Genomic DNA, 17,530 nt, shown 5'->3' on the forward strand with positions numbered 1-17,530 from the left:
GAGAATGGCGTGAACCCGGGAGGCGGAGCTTGCAGGGAGCTGACATTACACCACTGCACTTCAGCCTGGGCAACAGAGCGAGACTCCATCTCAAAAAAAAAAAAAAAGAATTCAGAAAACTGGCTTGGATCTTGGAAAGCATTCATCCCACACTTCTAAGGGAAGGAGATGGTTGAAGCCACAGGGACACAGGCAAGGCCTCCATGTCCCAGGCCAGTCCTCCTTTGCCCCATGGGGACAGCTCCCTCAGGCTTTTGTCCTAGCAGTGGAAGCAGGTCTGGCCCTCTCACGTCAACCTCTCGAACAGATTCCAGTGCTTTTTCTCATGTCAATATGCCCTGAGAGGGACCTCTGGGTTCCATCCTGGGCTTTACGGCCAGCTCCTGCTCACGCAGGCCCTGTCTCATCTTCCTCCTTGTCAGTGCCCTCACTCCTCAGCACGTCAGTCACCCCTTGCCAGGTCTGCGGGTGTGAGCCCCTTGCTCCGCTCTCGGCCTGTTGGGCAGCTTCCCCAGCCCGCTGCACTTGGAGCTGGGCTCCCTGCTGTAGGGCCGGAGCCTGGCTTCCCAGTAGAGCAAAAGACTTTGTACTTATCTGAGGTTTTGGGGGGCATGTGAAGGACCAAATCCTGCAGCTTCCGAACACTTTGTCCAAGTGCCCGGACCTAAACAGGGCCATTACGGGATTTCAGGGCCATTTAGAAGAAGCATAGCCTCTGAGGCTCAGCACAGCTCAAAATGTCAAGAGCCTTCGTTATTCTTAGCTCTGCATCCAACTGACTGCGCACCCTTCAGCAGTTCACTTGACCTCCTTGTGTCTATTTCTTTATAGTCTAAGAATATATCTACTTGCCAGATGGGAGAGGTGTGAGGGAAATTCAAGAACTGCCTATAAATCCCACAGTTGAGGGACTCCATATAAATACTAGCGTTAGTGCTTGTGATGACAGTAACAGGTACAGACTGCTCTGAAAGCCACTGCCCTTAGCGAGGGTGTCCAGGTTAGACATGCCTAGGTTCTGCCTGCACTGTTGCAGACAACAGACACTGCAGTGACCAGTCCTGGAGGAGGTCCAGGGTGTTGGGTTCACCAATAAATAGGGTCTTAATCTTCAAACAACCAACCTGCTGGGACTGCACAACACTGCAGATTCCACCAACTCCAAGCTCCTTTGTGCTCCTTCGTGACACACAAGGAATCTGGCCTCAGGGCTGGAAGGAACTTCCCCATGGCTCTTAAGAGCTGAGATAGGAGACTCACAGGTACTGCCCTGAGGATCCGATGACTGGCGGACCCCTGAGGGATTAGCAGGGAGAGTGGGTAGATGCCACTCTTTACTTGAGGCAACCCTGCTGGAAGGGTTCTGAGCTTTGGTCTGATCAGGAGTAGGGCTAATTCGCCTTTGACCTTGGTAGCCTAGATGCCTTCAGATGGCACACAAGAGAAGTCATTCTCAGCAGAGCTGGTCCTCCTTGGGGGACCCCGGGCTAATGCCTCCTTGCAATATAGGACTACATAGGGATTTCAGGAGGTTTCCCAGGCAAGATGGATAAACATTAACATGTTTTTAAAATTATGGCTTATTTGATGCCTTTTCAACATGGATCCACTCACTAGAGCCCAGGAGTTCAAGACCAGCCTGGGCAACATAGACCCCACCTCCATACAAAAAAATAAATAAAATAAAAATACAAATGAATCCATGAAAGCAGTTTGTATGTAGAATTTTTAAAAGGCTCTAGGGCTGGGTGCGGTGGCTCACGCCTATAATCCCAGCACTTTGGGAGGCCAAAGCCGGCGGATCACGAGGTCAGGAGATTGAGACCACTCTGGCTAACATGGTGAAACCCCGTCTAAACACACAAAAATAAAAGAAAACTAAAAATACAAAAAATTAGCCAGGTGTGGTGGTGGGCACCTGTAGTGCCAGCTACTGGGGAGGGTGAGGCAGGAGAAAGGTGTGAACCCGGGAGGCGGAGCTTGCAGTGAGCTGAGATTGCACCACTGCACTCCAGCCTGGGTGACAGAGCGAGGCACTGTCTCAAAAAAAAAAAAAAAAAAGAAAGAAAGACAAAAAGGCTCTAAAGATGGTTGCTATTATTTCTACAACTCAAATGCTGTGGTTTGCAATAGGGGGTGGATGTTTTATTTTGCAATTTCTGGAAACTTTTTTTTTTTTTTGGATGGGAGTTTCACTCTTGTCCCCCAGGCTGGAGTGCAATGGGGCGATCTTGGCTCACTACAACCTCTGCCTCCTGGGTTCAAGCGATTCTCCCGCCTCAGCCTCCCAAGTAGCTGGGATTACAGGCATGTGCCACCGTGCCCAGCTAATTTTGTACTATTAGTAGAGACAAGAGTTTTACCATGTTGGTCAGGCTGGTCTCGAACTCCTGAACTAATGTGATCCACCTGCCTCAGCCTCCCAAAGTGTTGGGATTACAGGCGTGAGCCACCACGCCCAGTCTGGAAATCTTTTTGATTGGCTGTCCCAACTGGGGTGGTGACACTGGCACCTAGTAGGCAGAGGTCAGGGATGCTGCCAAACATCCCTGGACGCACGGGATGGTCCCCACCACAGAGAACGACCCAGTCTGTGCTGCCAGGAGTGCCGGGGTCAACCCTGCAGTTGTGTGTTGTGCTCCAGTGAAGTTCAGGTGCTGGATACTGAGTTAGGAATGAGCACCTGAGTTAGGAATGAGTTCATGTGCTGACTGCTGTGTCACCTGCAAGAAGCCACGTCAGCACCCAGCACCTCAGCATTCCATGGGCCCATTTGTAACTAGAGAAAATAGGCACCTGCTTTCTCACCCGGGGCTCACAGGGAAGGAAGGCAGTGCGCTACTCACATGGGAGCTCCGGCATTCGGACGGCACAGTCTCCTTATTAAATATCTCAGTGACCTTAGTCATATTGTTAGTGAAATGGCAATTAGTTTTTCTAACTTTGGAGGGGGTAACAGATGAGGATTTCTGCACTCAATATACAAAGACATTTAATACTGCCCTGTGGCTGCCTTTGAGGCCACGCTTCTCCACTGGCAGTTCTACTGGTGGTGGAATGATATTTTTTGTTTGTTTTGGTGGTTTGTTTTTTACCGCAAATTCATTGTCTGGGTTTTTCTCTCCTTTCCGGATTGGCCGAGAATATTCAAATCGCTGGACCTCGTTCACCCTGTAAAAACTGTACAGAGACAGACAGATCATTAGACATTTAACCCGGCAAACAGCCAATTTGCTTTTGGACACAGGGTCTGGCCTTAGGGTACGTCATTGCCGCCTGCAAAATCTCCCTAACCTTGACCTGAAGCCATTGTCTTGGCATCCTCTCCCAGTCAGGGAGATGTTGGCAGGTGGAAAAATTAACTTGAGTTTTTGCCTCTTCCCTGTCCCCGCCAACACCTTGAGGGAAAACAGAAGCTGAGTAAGAGTGAAATGAGCAAAAACAGAGGAAAGGTGAAGCGAAGGAGAGAGAAAAAAGGCTTTTGTGTTCAATGTATGTGTTTATTATTATTTTTAAAAAGTATGACATACTTCAGTTTCAGATCTACAAAGTACAGATTTTGCAACCACCCCAAGAGTGACACACAGGAAACTAAGTGACCTGCCTCCGCGACCAGGGTGGGAGGCAGGCTTTCCGCATGCACAGGGGAGGGCGTGGAGAGACTGAGACTGATTCCTCCCCCGCACTGAAATGCAGGCAGGCTTCCACAGCAAAAGAAACTACTGCATCTGAGAAGGCTCTAAGCTTCACTATTTGCTTAAGGCCTCTGAAAAAAAAAGGTTGCAACCCTTAAAATGTATGCCTTGTGAGAGCAGTCATTTGTAAACACACAGGGTCCCTGTTTATTTCCCATTATTGCTGAAGAAAGGTCAAAGAAACCACCAAACTTCAGGAAGCAAAATGAAGCAGATCCTAAGGAATATGAAGTCATCAAAGAGATTAATATTTTCACCAGAACATGGATCAAACAGAACAGAAAAGTCTTAATACCAAACACATCTGTTAAAGCAGGTCTTTCTATGCCATTGCTAAGTCAGGTGCGATTCAACCGACAGGCAGAAAATCTCATTCAAATATGGACAGTTGACTCAGGGGGCTTAAAAGCCCCCTCATAATCCTACATTATGGAACTGCTGTGCTGTGAGGCTGAAGGGTTCTCCTGTGTGTCACCAGGAGCAAATGCTCAAATTCCATTTCCCACCTTTCAAAATGCAAACATTCAGGCTGCACTCACGTGCATGGACTTGGGTCTGCTGGAAATGGGAAGGATGCACTGCTGCGAAGCTCCGTAGGAGACTGTACCCCGCGGGGCAGGCCTATTAAGGAGAGCAGACGGCCTCCACTGCCCGCTTATGTTTTTGCCGTCAGCTGACTTTGGGAAAGGAATAGGCTTTGCACGCTCCCAGCACACGGATTAACATCTCCTTTCACTTTTTTTGGATGCTGAATATAATTAGCTTCCCTTGCTCTTCAAAGAGGACAGAAAGAGCATTTGGAAAGTGAATCAAAGGCTAAAAATCATCCTTTAAAAGGTGGAATCATTAGGAAGAGATCTGTACACACAGCCTCTTACAACCCTCATGCTGGGTAAGAAAAATGGGATGATTACCTTACAATCTGCTCTGACACCGGCCTGTGAAACTTAGGAGGCAGATCGAGTTTGGGCTTCACTGTGAAGCACTGAATATCTGAGGTGAGGGGGTTAAGGATCGCTAAGGCAGCACAGACATCAACCATGAGAGAGGCCCCCCATCACACCCAACCACCCAAATGAATGGCGTCGCCATGGTTTCGGAGTTGATGCGGTTGTCTTAAAGGATACACTGGCCAGGGGAGTTTTTAATATCGTCGCCTGGTGGAGATGTTGTCTTCATTTTCTCGGCGTTTGGAAACTGAGTTAATAGTCGAGCCTCAAAATCTTCCCGGCGCTCATACTCTTTCCCCCGGTAAATGAAAACTTTTCCCTGGAAAGGGTGACATTCATTTAATAACACCACAGAGAAAGGGCCAGGAAGACTTCACATGCAATGTGCTGGTCTTAAAATATGCCTTACGGGTTCTTACAAAATGTCATTGAATCTAAGAACAACTTGTAATTTTTTTTTTTTTAACTTGTGTTGGCTTTGTTAATCAAGAACACATGGTCATCAAGCATGTCAGTTAACACCGTTTAAGAGGCACTCAACACTGCGCTACTAACATCTGTGCTATGTTTTCATCTTGACAGTAACAACTGATTTAAAAACTATATGAAAAACCAAATGAACACTCAGAAGCCCACACTAGAGTGGGCATGAAAGGGTTAGAAGGGGGTAAGGCAGCCAGGGCAAGCGGATAATGATGTCCACGCTTTTTCTGGTTTTTGTTTTCTTTTCAGGTAGGCCCTAATGAAGTCATTTTCATTCTGCCATAAGAAATTTTTTTTTTTTTTTTTTGAGACAGAGTCTCGCTCTGTCGCCCAGGCTGGAGTGCAGTGGCCGGATCTCAGCTCACTGAAAGCTCCGCCTCCCGGGTTTACGCCATTCTTCTGCCTCAGCCTCCCAAGTAGCTGGGGCTACAGGCGCCCACCACCTCGCCCGGCTAGTTTTTTGTGTTTTTTTTTAGTAGAGACGGGGTTTCACCGTGTTAGCCAGGATGGTCTCGATCTCCTGACCTCGTGATCTGCCCGTCTTGGCCTCCCAAAGTGCTGGGATTACAGGCTTGAGCCACCGCGCCCGGCCCATTCTGCCATAAGGAATTTAAGAGAGCATGAGATAAGGTGGGGTCCTAGCGCCTGAGCACGGCCACTCTGCGCCGACTCCTGTGAGACACAGTCGAGGTGGGCAGAACCCGAGGGGAAGGGATGCAGTCCAGAGCCGAGAGCTACTAAGTTCCTGGCCTCCCCTGAGGGAGTGACTGGAGAAGGATGGAGAGCAGGACTTCCCTTCCTGCACTCAAGAGTGCTTGTGCAGGTCATTCTTTATCAACATATGTCAAGATACAATACACAGAGCTCTTCTTGGAAGGGCTGGTTTGGTCCATCTCCAATGACACTTTTGTCACCTCCATCAATTCCAAGTTGGAGTGTCAGGCCACTGGGGTTGTTATAGATGGCTAGGCTAGGCTAGGCAGCCTGGGGCGTGGAGGGGAGTTAAGTAGGTAAGTTTTCTTCCTTCCACAAGGCTGTCTTGTTGAGGTCTTTTCTGCCTGAGTGTGACACAGTCCTCTGTAAATACACCTGTAAGGAACGTTTTTCTTGCAAGATATAACAGGTCTCCTTTTTTCTCGAATTCAACACGTGTGTTCTGAGTGTCAACTGGGTCACAGAAAGAGGCCAATGAGTATCTAGTGTAATGCTGCTGCTGGTTTTGGAAGCCTTCTGCCTCCCCCCACCTACCCTGTCCCATCTGGGGCTGTCTCAACTGAAATGAAAACTGCCACAAGGAGAAGACAGCAAGCAGAAGTCACAGGGGTACAGGAAACAGAAGTCTGGGGGTAACGCTTTCCAGGACAGGATGTGGTTGCTGAGGTGCTTCTGTTCTTCGAGCAGGGGACACTGGGAAAGAACCTCCAGGCTGGCTACACGCAATTCAGCTGCAGCCTTGCCCCATCTGCAGTCATTCCTGGACAGGTGCCAGAGAGGGAGGCGAACAGAGACAGACAGAGGCAGACGGAGGACAGCATCTTGCTGCATATTTTTACACGTATCCCCTAAAGACCAAGATTGAAGTCAAATTAAAATTTGTCTAACTAATGGATTTTCAAAAGGATTAAGAGAGATTGTATGACACTGAATCAACTGATCCTTGCTGTGGTCTGAATGTTTGTAGCCCCCAAAATTCAGATGCTGAAACCTAACCACCAAAGTGATAATATTAGAAGGTGGGGCCTCTGGAAGGGAATTAGGTATTGGGGCTCCACCCTTGTGAAAGGGATCAGTGCCTTAGAAAAGAGGCCCCAAAGAGCTGCCTGCCGTTTCCACCCCGTGAGAACAAGTGGAAGGCGCCATCTATGAGGAATGGCCCTCCTCAGACTCCAAATCTGGTGGCACCTTGATCTTGGACTTCCCAGCCTCCGGAGCTGTGAACACCGCATTCTGTGGTTTATAAAGTACCCAGTCTAAGGTATTCTGTTACAGCAGCCCCAGTGGACTAAGACAATCCCCTTCCCTCGCCCCAGCTTATTCTGAGTTCTCCTAAATCACTAAAAAGGAACCAGTTTAAGAATTGAATTCTTTTTCACTTTGTGCTTAGATATGTCTTAAAAGTACCATTATGGAAGAAAAATGTTCTATTTATCTCCAAAAAAAAAAAGGTCAAGCAGAAACCAGATAATATGTAGTCTTAATTAGAAATATAAATACACAGTTTGAACACCTTCTAAGGCTATATAAAGCCACACACTTCCAAAATTCAGTAAGATTTAATGTATAACAGACTACTATGAAACTAGCAAGCATTTTTCTTATGCTTTACATAAGAAAGACATAATAATAAAAATGTATATAAAAACTTTAATAGAAAAACGCTGGTGAGTTATAGATAAAAACACGAATAACATTTTCTGAAAATGTCAGTTACTTAGCATTCTGAAATGATCCCTTCGAACATGAAAACAAGGGGAAAATGTACATAGAATCAAAGATATTTATTCCTTGTAAGACCTATAAATATTAATATGAGCACAAACAACAGTGAGATCAATTTTTAGAGAAAAACAAAGCAAAAGGGACAGCTAGTCAGTTCTTGGAGGCTCCTCTCCAGCAGGGCATGAAGCACTCAAACATTCCGCCCACTTTTTGGTAACTTGCTAGCGTCACTGGCAGATTGACCCCTGCCAGGTGATCTGTGAAGCGTGATAACTACATTGCTGCAGCCCCGCAGAATGATCCAGGCGTGGCGGGAATGTCAGTTCAACATTAACCAAGCCTGTTAACCTCCATTTGGACTTTTCATTTTGACCTTTTGGTGGTGGAGATGACCCAGGACCGTCCCTGGAGCCTGCCGTGCATGAGCTCCTGGGACAACCTGGCATCTACTGGGCTCGGGGGCTGTGACATGTCCTCCGCACCCGGCACTGCCCTCACATAATATTCCACGCAGGCTGCTCCCTTGCTCTGGACTCCGGGATAACCATCCTGCATGGATCCAGAGTTGGTGCCTACATATCCAGAGGTAGATCTCCATCCACAGGGGCCACACGCACCATTTAACACCAAGCACTGCACAAGGCTGCCATGGCTTGGTCCACTTCTCTCCCTTTCTTAAAGATGTATGTTCTGGAGCACACACACTCGAATTAAAGCCTTTAGCAACAGTAAGTGGCTTTAACTCCAAGCTCATTCCACCCTTCAGCTTTGTTTTTTATTGAGAATGAAGCTAATGTCAAACTTGTCTCTAATTCACAGCTTGTAACTAAGCCTCCTTTATCCATTCTCTGGAAGGGAAGACTTTGTTCAAAATCTGTGCTTCTGATCAACCACTGCCTTTGCTGCACAATGAAGGCAAGAGGAAAAGCTGACCAGCAATGACCAGGAGTGACCAGGACAGGGCCAGATGCCTCTGTCACAAGGCAGGATACTGAGGAGTGGGCAGCCAGCCTCACCTCGTGGAGCAGGCCAGAACTGTGGGGCTCTCCTGTCAACAGGGACATGTCCTTCCTAAGGGGGAGTTTGTATCCTCTGGGTACCGTGATGAAGAGCTGTCTCACACTATTAGTGACTCCCGTGGAATCGGAAACACAGGAGCCCAAATGAGCAACGTCTGGAACCAGTGGAATCTCCCAACTGGTTTCAACTGCCCCAGACAGCCGTGCTCAAGACACAGAGCTTCTGCTTCCTAAAGCCACAGCAATCACACATGGTCTCCTAGGATAAGAGAAAACCACGTGTCAAAAAAAAAAAAAAAAAAGTCCTAAGAAATATCAGGAAATTATGACCCATTGGTCAATGGCATCCAAGAATTTGTTTTTGAGAAAATTTATAGACAATTCTATGGTAGGCCAGGCAGCATTATTCAAGACACAGAGCTTCTGCTTCCTAAAGCTCGAGCAATCACACATGGTCTCCTAGGATAAGAGAAAACCACGTGTCAAAAAAAAAAAAAAAAAAAGTCCTAAGAAATATCAGGAAATTATGACCCATTGGTCAATGGCATCCAAGAATTTGTTTTTGAGAAAATGTATAGACAATTCTATGGTAGGCCAGGCAGCATTATTAATATTTATATAACTTCCCCTTTGGCCTCATGTGAATATTGGGAAACGGGCATCTGGCAGGTGATCACGGCTACTGCTTCAATCGCATGTTCGAAAGCACGCGCCTGTCTCAGGGATGGAGCCTCATTTGGAGTTTCCAGCACCGTGGCCATACAGATCCACTTCCAATTTCCCATATAATTAAAATCATACATCTTCACAGCAGCACACTGGGTGGGGACAACCCAAATGTTCATCAATGGATCAATCAATAAATAAAATGTGGCCTCTCCATGCAATGAAATACCATTCAGCCTTAAAAAGGATGAAGTTCTGACACATGCTACAACCTGGAGGAACCTGGAAGGCATTCGGCCGAGTGAAACGTGTTAAACACAGAAGAGCGAATACTGTACAATTCTACTGACACTAGGTCCCCAGAACAGTCAGAATCATAGAGACACAAAGTAGAATGGTGGCTGCCAGGGGCTCGGGGAGGGAGAATGAGGAGGCAGTGTTTCACGGATGGAGAATTCCAGTTTCGCAAGATGAAAAAGTTCTGAAGGCAGATGGCGCTGCTGGCTGCACAACAATGCGAATGTATTAATGCCACTGAACCACACACCTGAAAATGGTTAAGATGGCACACAGTATGTTACACATACCACACCTCAATTAAAATGATACACGTACATCTCCGAAGGAGGGTTGTTTTAAGGAAACATCAGATGGAAAGGTCATATGCAACCAAAGAAAATCCTGTCAGTCTCTCTCTGTCCCCTGGGCTAACCACCAAGCTATGGCAGTGTGGACAGTTGCACCTTGCCACGCGGATGCAAACGCCCCACCCTTCCTCAGAACGGGAAGGGGATTCTCTGCTGGGGGAACAATCATGGCTCAGATTAGGCAGAATCAAACTTTACCCGCAGGAATGTGGGGAACCCTTGTCCGTAGTAGCCAACAGCAAAATAGTCAGGCTTGGGCCTGATCACTTTGACGATGTTTTCATAAAACTGAGCCTGTTTTTTCTGGAAGGAAAAAAGAGAATGCATTTCAGGTTTGAGTATTCAAGCATGTGTGCCTCTGGATTCTTCTTGTGGGCTCTTTAAAAGCTCTGGCAACTTCTGTAGGGTGGGAGAGGGAGATGGTGGGAGATGGTACTGAGGCTGCACCTGAAATTTCATCTCACTCCATCGTTTTGACATTATTTTTCACTCCTCCTCCATCATTTCGCAAAGGAATCTGAACAAACAAGACCAAATTCAGGAAACAGTTGTGACTTCTGGGTGTTTTCAATAACCGAAGAGGTGCCAAAGAAATGCGTTTTCTTCTGATTAAATGGCTGGCCCTTAGTACTTTTTAAAAGGTATGGGTCAGATAGTGGGATACATTCAAGGAGAATTTAAAAGAACAGAATCGTTCTGTTCTAAATTCATGACACACATTCCCACATCATTAAGGTGATCTGCTGAATAGAAAAATGACAAGGTGGAGGAGGCAGTGATTAGAAACTAACAGCGTTCCCATGGCAGAGGAAAGGTCTGGTCATTATCTGTCCATCCCCCTCTCATAGAACGGGTCAGGTTTTTTGATTTTTGAGACGGATTCTCACTCTGTTGCCCAGGCTGGAATGCAGTGGCGCAATCTCGGCTCACTGCAACTTCTACCTCCCGGGTTCATGCCATTCTCCTGCCTCAGCCTCCCGAGTAGCTGGGACTACAGGCGCCCGCCACCTCACCCGGCTAACATTTTTGTATTTTTAGTAGAGAAGGGGTTTCACTATGTTAGCTAGGATGGTCTCGATCTCCTGACCTCGTGATCTGCCTGCCTCAGCCTCCCAAAGTACTGGGATTATAGGTGCGAGCCTCCATGCTTGGCCAATGGTGGTGCTATTAAAGGTGATTTTTACAATAATAATATATTACATTTATAACTATAAAATCAAAATTACAAATATATATATATATATATTTTTGAGATGGAGTCTTGCTCTGTCGCCCAGACTGAAGTGCAGTGGCGCGATCTCAGCTCACTGCAAGCTCTGCCTCCCGGGTTCACGCCATTCTCCAGCCTCAGCCTCCCAAGTAGCTGGGACTACAGGTGCCCGCCACCACGCCGGGCTAATTTTTTGTGTTTTTTAGCAGAGACGGGGTTTCACTGTGTTAATCGGGATGGTCTCGGTCTCCGGACCTCGTGATCTGCCCGCCTCAGTATCCCAAAGTGCTGGGATTACAGGCGTGAGCCAGCGCGCCCGGCCTGGGGTCAGTTTTAAACTAGTACAAATGCTCAGAGACTCCTGGGCTGTCAAGACCACTACACACAAGGTCAGCAGTTGTTTATGTACAATTTGTTCATAGAAGCCTTAAGAGTTTGGTTATAAGAGCTGACTTGGGGCTAAAAAGTAAATATTTATGGGCCAAATATCAACCAGCAAATAAACTAAAACCATCTTCCTAGGCAAAACGGAGGGACATGGCCCAGGTCCCAGAGTGCCGGGGATGAACCCCCACGTTGACATGGAAAGAGAAATTTCTGAAAAACCAGCTGAGATTGCCTGTGTTGATTTAAATGAAAAGAAATAAAGACTCACCAGCAATTCGCTGAGTTGCTCATAATCAAACATTTCGTTCTCATACTGCTCGGCTAGCTCCTTGCCCAAGGCAATGGCCTCCTCCCACATCTGTGAGTCGAAACAAAGAAAAGAAAGAGAAACCGAGGCCTGAATTGTGTGAAGAGTAAAACAGGAATGCAATCATTCAGAATAAAACAGCGTAGAAGTACATTTGAAGAAATGAAACACTATGGGAGTAACACTGAAAAAACACAAATATTTTCTTGAAGCTCCTGTCTTTTGGCTCGTGACCCGCAGCACCAGCTGGTCAAAGAGGTCAACCACTGGCATGTCAAGCACGCAGGCCTCTGGCCACCGTACCAGCAGTCTGTCGGCCAGTCCTCACTGCGGCTGCGGGACCAGCAGTCTGTCGGCCAGTCCTCACTGCGGCCGCGGGACCAGCAGTCTGTCGGCCAGTCCTCACTCCGGCCGCGGGACCAGCAGTCTGTCGGCCAGTCCTCACTGCTTCTGTCCTTGCTCGCCTGCTGCCAGCTGGGGCCCGAAGCCCATCTGTCAGAACAGCCTTGGAGCCAGGGAAAAGGAACTGTAGGGTGGAGAGAGGCTGTGGGATGCATTTATGCCACATAATGGGGGCCTGACTTGGCTCTTTTCCCAAGTCATCCACCTAAAAAATGCTATGTCGAAAATCATCCATGATCAGAAATATCAGGGCAGACTTCGACTCTAAACTAAAGCTTGCAGAAAGTTTGATGTATGTGTGTGACTATGCTATGGATATGAAGCCGGGTATCATTTTGAAAAGGGGGAACTTTGTAAGGTAAGTAACTTTCTAAATCAGTGATTAAAATGTTGATAAGCTTTTGACACATGTGGAATAATTTTTTGATAGATAGTTGACCTGAATTTTCCTTATTTTTCTTGGGAAAAACAAAGTGGATTACTGGAGAAAACCATGGAAACATCAGGAACCATCTCTTCCAGGAAGCCTTCCTAGTTGCCACTCCAATCCCCTTTGTGCTTCCACAAAGACCCAGGATCCTGTTGCCTCAAAACTTTTGGCAATGTACTGAAACTAGCATGCCCCCTTCTCATTCCTCCTCAGAGAATACAAGCCCTTGAGGACAGGGGCTCAGCTTTATCAACCTGGAAAACCTCTGGACCTTAACCCAGGGCCTGCCTAACAAGGTTTAGTGAACAGAACTGCTGGATGCTGATTTACAACCAGGAAAGCTTCCTATCATTCTACATGCTGCATTCCCAGCCACGAATCACCACTTCTCAACTGCCGTCATTCCCACAACATGGTAGCACCAGTCCTCAGGGGACCCACACAGCTTCGGAACCACCCAGCAGGCCAGGCTTTCCAGGCCCCAAACCTGGACTACCCTTGGCACTGAGCCCCCACCCGCCTGCTGCACAAAAAAAGACCAAGGCCTTGCAGTAAAGAAAGAGTTTAATTGACATAAGGCCAGCCATGCTGTTACAGCAGGTAGCTAGTCAGGCATGAGCGGGCCAGGAGAGGGCTCCCCTGACCTCCTACCAGTGAAGTCAGGTGACCGTCAGGTGACGGTCAGGCAGTTGTTACACTGTCTCTCTAAAATAATAATTGGTTGCAGACAGTGCCAGGGAAAGGCAGTTTCCCAAGAGCTAGAAACACCTCAAGCTGGTAATCAGCAGCTTCCTGGTAAGATTTCAGGAGTTGGGTGAGTGGGCTCAAGCATGTGAATTGAGAGGCATCATGGCGGAGTTTAACTGGTCACCTTCCAGGGGCATTCCACTGGAAAAGGGACACACGACGCTGGAAGTAGCCCAGCATATCAAACCCCAAGCCCAAGGTCAAATGGGGCACTTGACCTCCAAGATGTCTGCTTGGCCCTCTTCCAAGTGTACTTTCTTTTCATTCCCACTCTAACACTTGTTAATACACTTTGACTCTGGCTCTGAAACTTGCCTCAGTCTCTTCTGCTTTATGCCCCTCAATCGAATTCCTTCTTCTGAGCTGGTGAGAACTGAGGTTGCTGCAGAGCCATACGGATTTGCGGCCAGTAACACTATTCAAATCAATCTCCCCAAAAGCTCCCACGGGAGGGGCTTCTCAAAGGCAGTTTGGGAGAAGGGGTGGTGGTGGCCAGCTAATGGATGCTTGCTGCTGATGGGTTGGGTTGGAGATGAAATCATAGGGGGTCAGAGCTGCCCTCTTGAGCTGAGTTGCTTCTAGGTGGGCCACAGGAGTGGGGCTGGTGGTTTGGGGGGAGCCAGGTGTCAGACAAGCAAAAAATCTGAAAAGATCTCAAAAGGCTAATTTACAATAGCGAAGTTACGTATTTTGTGACCAGTGTACACCTTAGCAGAATTCAGGTTTCTCTCCTCTTCCTAGCCTGACGGCCTTTCATTAGCTTTATAAAGGCAGCTGAGTTTCAGAGAAGGGCTCTTATCATTTAAACTATAAACTAGAGGTCTCCCAGAGCTGGCTTAGCCAAAGCCCAGGAATGATTACAGGAGAGGCATGACTGAGCGGGGCAGGAGAAGGCTCCCCTGACATCCTACCAGTAAAGTCAGGTGACTGCCAGGTGATGGTCAGGCAGTTGTTACACTGTCTCTCTAAAATAATAATTGGTCACAGACAGTGCCAGGGAAAGGCAGTTTCCCAAGAGCTGGAAACACCTCAAGCTGATTACAGGGGGCGGGTGAGGATTTAGATTAGATCTCTTTTATTGACATAGTTTCCTCACTGTTAATTTTTTTGCAAAGGTGGTTTCAGCTTTTCCCAGCTTACTCTGTCCAGCCACCTGTGCTCTCCTGTTTAAGGCCTCCAATCACTTTGTCTGCATTATACAAAGTGGACATCTGCATTATACCCATTTTGCAGATAAGGAATCTAGGGATCAGACTGGTCAGTAGCTTTGCCAAGGACGCACAGCAGATAAGCGGTGGGCTTGACCCAGCGTGGCCTTTTCGAAAGTCCTTGTTCCTGATGGCCACGGAGCAGCCCTTCCAAGCTGCTTCCCCACCTCCTGCCAGGATGGATTTGAAAAGGGTCCAGGCTGGCCTTGAACTCGAGGTTCCCACAGGGGAGACAGACTACCAAGCCCTAAACATGGGTCATCCTTGGCACTGAGCCCCCACCTGCCCACTGGCGTTTGCCTTTTCTTTCTATAGGATGACCCCACTGAAGCCTCACTCACTTCAGAGCCACCTAATAAACTTAAGAACATTGTTTTACTTAAATGCTCCCATAGCCAAGACGTAAAGAAGCCATCAGCTATTTTTGATGAGAGTAAAAGTTATTCTAGAATCAGAGCGGCATTTTAATACTTTGAATAACAAAATGAAAGCAAGCCCAAAGAAAACAAAGATTTCAGAGCTGGGACCAGTGTCCAGGGAGGGCAGGATGTGGCCCAAGACGTCCTGCCTACGGTCCCCGCTCTGCTACCTGGTCCCTTCCCAGAGCCCCCATCTGCCTCCCCCATCCTGCTGAAGGTTGAAAGTTGCCTCCCGTTCCTGGAATAGCTCAGTCTGCTGCTCTAAGTCTTTCGTGTGTCCTCTGCTAGAGCCCCAGCTCACATTTTCCAGGAAGGGAGAACTTCCTTACTTTTAATGTTTTTTTAAAGCTCCAGTGATCACTTCCTCTCTAAGCAGATTTCCAATTCAAAGAGAACATTACCTTTCCTTGTAGGTCTCTTACACCAGATTATTATTATTTTGTTTTTTCAGTTTTCTGCAAATGGATACAAACTCTTTAGCTTCCTAGAATGCCAGGGCTTCTAATTCATTCCTGAGTAAAAGCCTAATCTGTTTTTATCCTAAATGACAGAGGAGATACTTTAGATACATATCAAAAGTAATTGTTTTTAAAAGAAATACAAGTCTTGAGTAAATATCTTCTCAGACTCACCCTCAGGTTACAGGGTGGTCTTTTCTATCAGATTTCCTGTAAATATGTATCTCTCATCCCTCCCCACTACCCCCAGCGTGTTTCAAAGGCCTCTGCATCAAGGAGATTTTCATCTCCTTTTAATTGGATGGGGCTTTAAAGAGAGTGTGGGTAATTCATACTTCCAACGTGAATACCTTGGACAACGTTTCTGTGCCAGAGAGAAGGCAGATTCAGTATGATCTAGATTTAGATGATCTCAGTGAAAGAAGCGCTTTAGCCTCTGCGATTGAACACCCTGGTTTGGCTCCGTTCTCAGAAGTGCTACAGGCTTATGAGGTTTGCCACAGTCCCAAATGAAAAAGCCCCGTATCAGCAGACAACTTTATTTTCTGATGTGAAATCTTTAATCCAATTTATGGTATTCTTGAAATTGCCGGTTGACTTGCAGCACGGAGGACGGTCTCCCCACCCCTGCTTTCCCCAGATGATATGAGACGTGTTCTTTTGAGATGATAATCTTCTCTCTATTTTTCTGAACCTCCTGGTTTCAGGAAGTTCCATTTCTTCAAGTTCCATGAATAGAAACTGGAATAAAAACTTTCTTTTATAATAAAACTCCTTCCTTAGTTCCCAGACAGAAGCAGCTGTAGAGAATGTAGCAGGAATTGATTTCTTACCCACGAGGTGATGTTGATGATTCTGATAGGATGACAACATGGATGTCACAGGACAAGGGGACAGCAGCAGATGAAAGGCAAGATGCCAGCCGGGACAGCCATCCCTTTCTAATAATTCAGGCTGGCGATGACTCACCAGGATACTGGTGGGCGACTCTGGTTTCATTTGCTGACTAGCTGTAAGTAACTCACCAGTGGAGATACTTTATAGGATGCTTGCATTTCAGACATCCTTCTAAAATTCATCTGTTCTGTTTTTTCACAGCAGTTATTGGGAAAAGAGTCATACTCAATTACCCTCTGAATTTCCAGAGTCCCACACACGTCTCTGACATCAAAATGGATTAAAATCACTGGTGTGGAAGAATCCAGAGCTCTGGGGGAGGTCCCTCAGCAGCAGCACAGGGGCCAGGGAGGCCCAGGGCTAGCAGGAGGCTGCGTTCAGTCCATTCTTTGCTCAATGCGTGCTGAGTGGCAGCGTCCCTTCCAGGTGTGTGGCAGGCAGCCCTGGTGAGGTGGGTCTGGATGATTTGAAGGGCCCAGCTAGTCTTGGTGTTGCCTGCAACTGTGCTGCAAGGAATGGAGACCCTTTCAAGCATGTCCACTCTCTCCAGGCCCCTCACTTTTTCCTTGAGCCAGGCCTCATCCTTGGTCCTCCTGGAGTGCTCAGCCGGCACTGACTGATCTGGTGCAGGATCGACTTTTTGCAAAGACCTTTCTGAGGCAGACTCAGGCCCGACTCCCTGCCCCAGCAAAGATGGTCTGCAGTTGAAAGCTGACTGATCTTGCAGTAATGATGCCAAAGTCACCCCAAGTGTGCACAAGATGGACCCGACACGGCAATGTCATACTGGAGCCACTGCCCCATCACACGGGAATCCCTGCCTTGTCAAATCGGAGTCACAGCTGTGTAATGCAGGAGTTACTGCCTGTGTCATCCAGGAGCTACTATTTGTGTCATCCAGGAGCCACGACCCATGTCATACAGGAGCCACTACTCAGGTCATACAGGGACCACTGTCCAGGATATGCAGGACCCAATACCCGGGTCATACAGGGACCACTGCTCGGGTTATACAGGAGCCGCTGCCCGGGTCATACAGGGACCACTGCCCGGGTCATACAGGAGCCGTCGCCCGGGTCATACAGGGACCACTGCTCGGGTTATACAGGAGCCGCTGCCCGGGTCATACAGGGACCACTGCCCGGGTCATACAGGAGCCGTCGCCC

At 47.6% G+C, this 17,530-nt stretch overlaps 1 protein-coding gene across 2 annotated transcripts in view; it reads right to left on the minus strand.

The window, feature by feature from the left end:
- DOCK1 (dedicator of cytokinesis 1) overlaps positions 1–17,530 on the minus strand; it is a 489,568-nt gene that overhangs the window by 38,508 nt on the left and 433,530 nt on the right. For both annotated transcript variants that reach the window (XM_011930180.1, XM_011930179.1), the window contains exons 38-42: positions 11,765–11,854; positions 10,098–10,202; positions 4,823–4,964; positions 4,610–4,688; positions 3,096–3,180 (exon numbers count right to left, since the gene is read on the minus strand). In XM_011930180.1, the coding sequence (XP_011785570.1) occupies positions 3,096–3,180; positions 4,610–4,688; positions 4,823–4,964; positions 10,098–10,202; positions 11,765–11,854 (501 nt within the window). The remainder of the gene's footprint in view (positions 1–3,095; positions 3,181–4,609; positions 4,689–4,822; positions 4,965–10,097; positions 10,203–11,764; positions 11,855–17,530) is intronic.

Source organism: Colobus angolensis, unplaced genomic scaffold, assembly GCF_000951035.1.
Source record: "Colobus angolensis palliatus isolate OR3802 unplaced genomic scaffold, Cang.pa_1.0 Scaffold85, whole genome shotgun sequence".
NCBI classification, from domain to species: Eukaryota; Metazoa; Chordata; class Mammalia; order Primates; family Cercopithecidae; genus Colobus; species Colobus angolensis.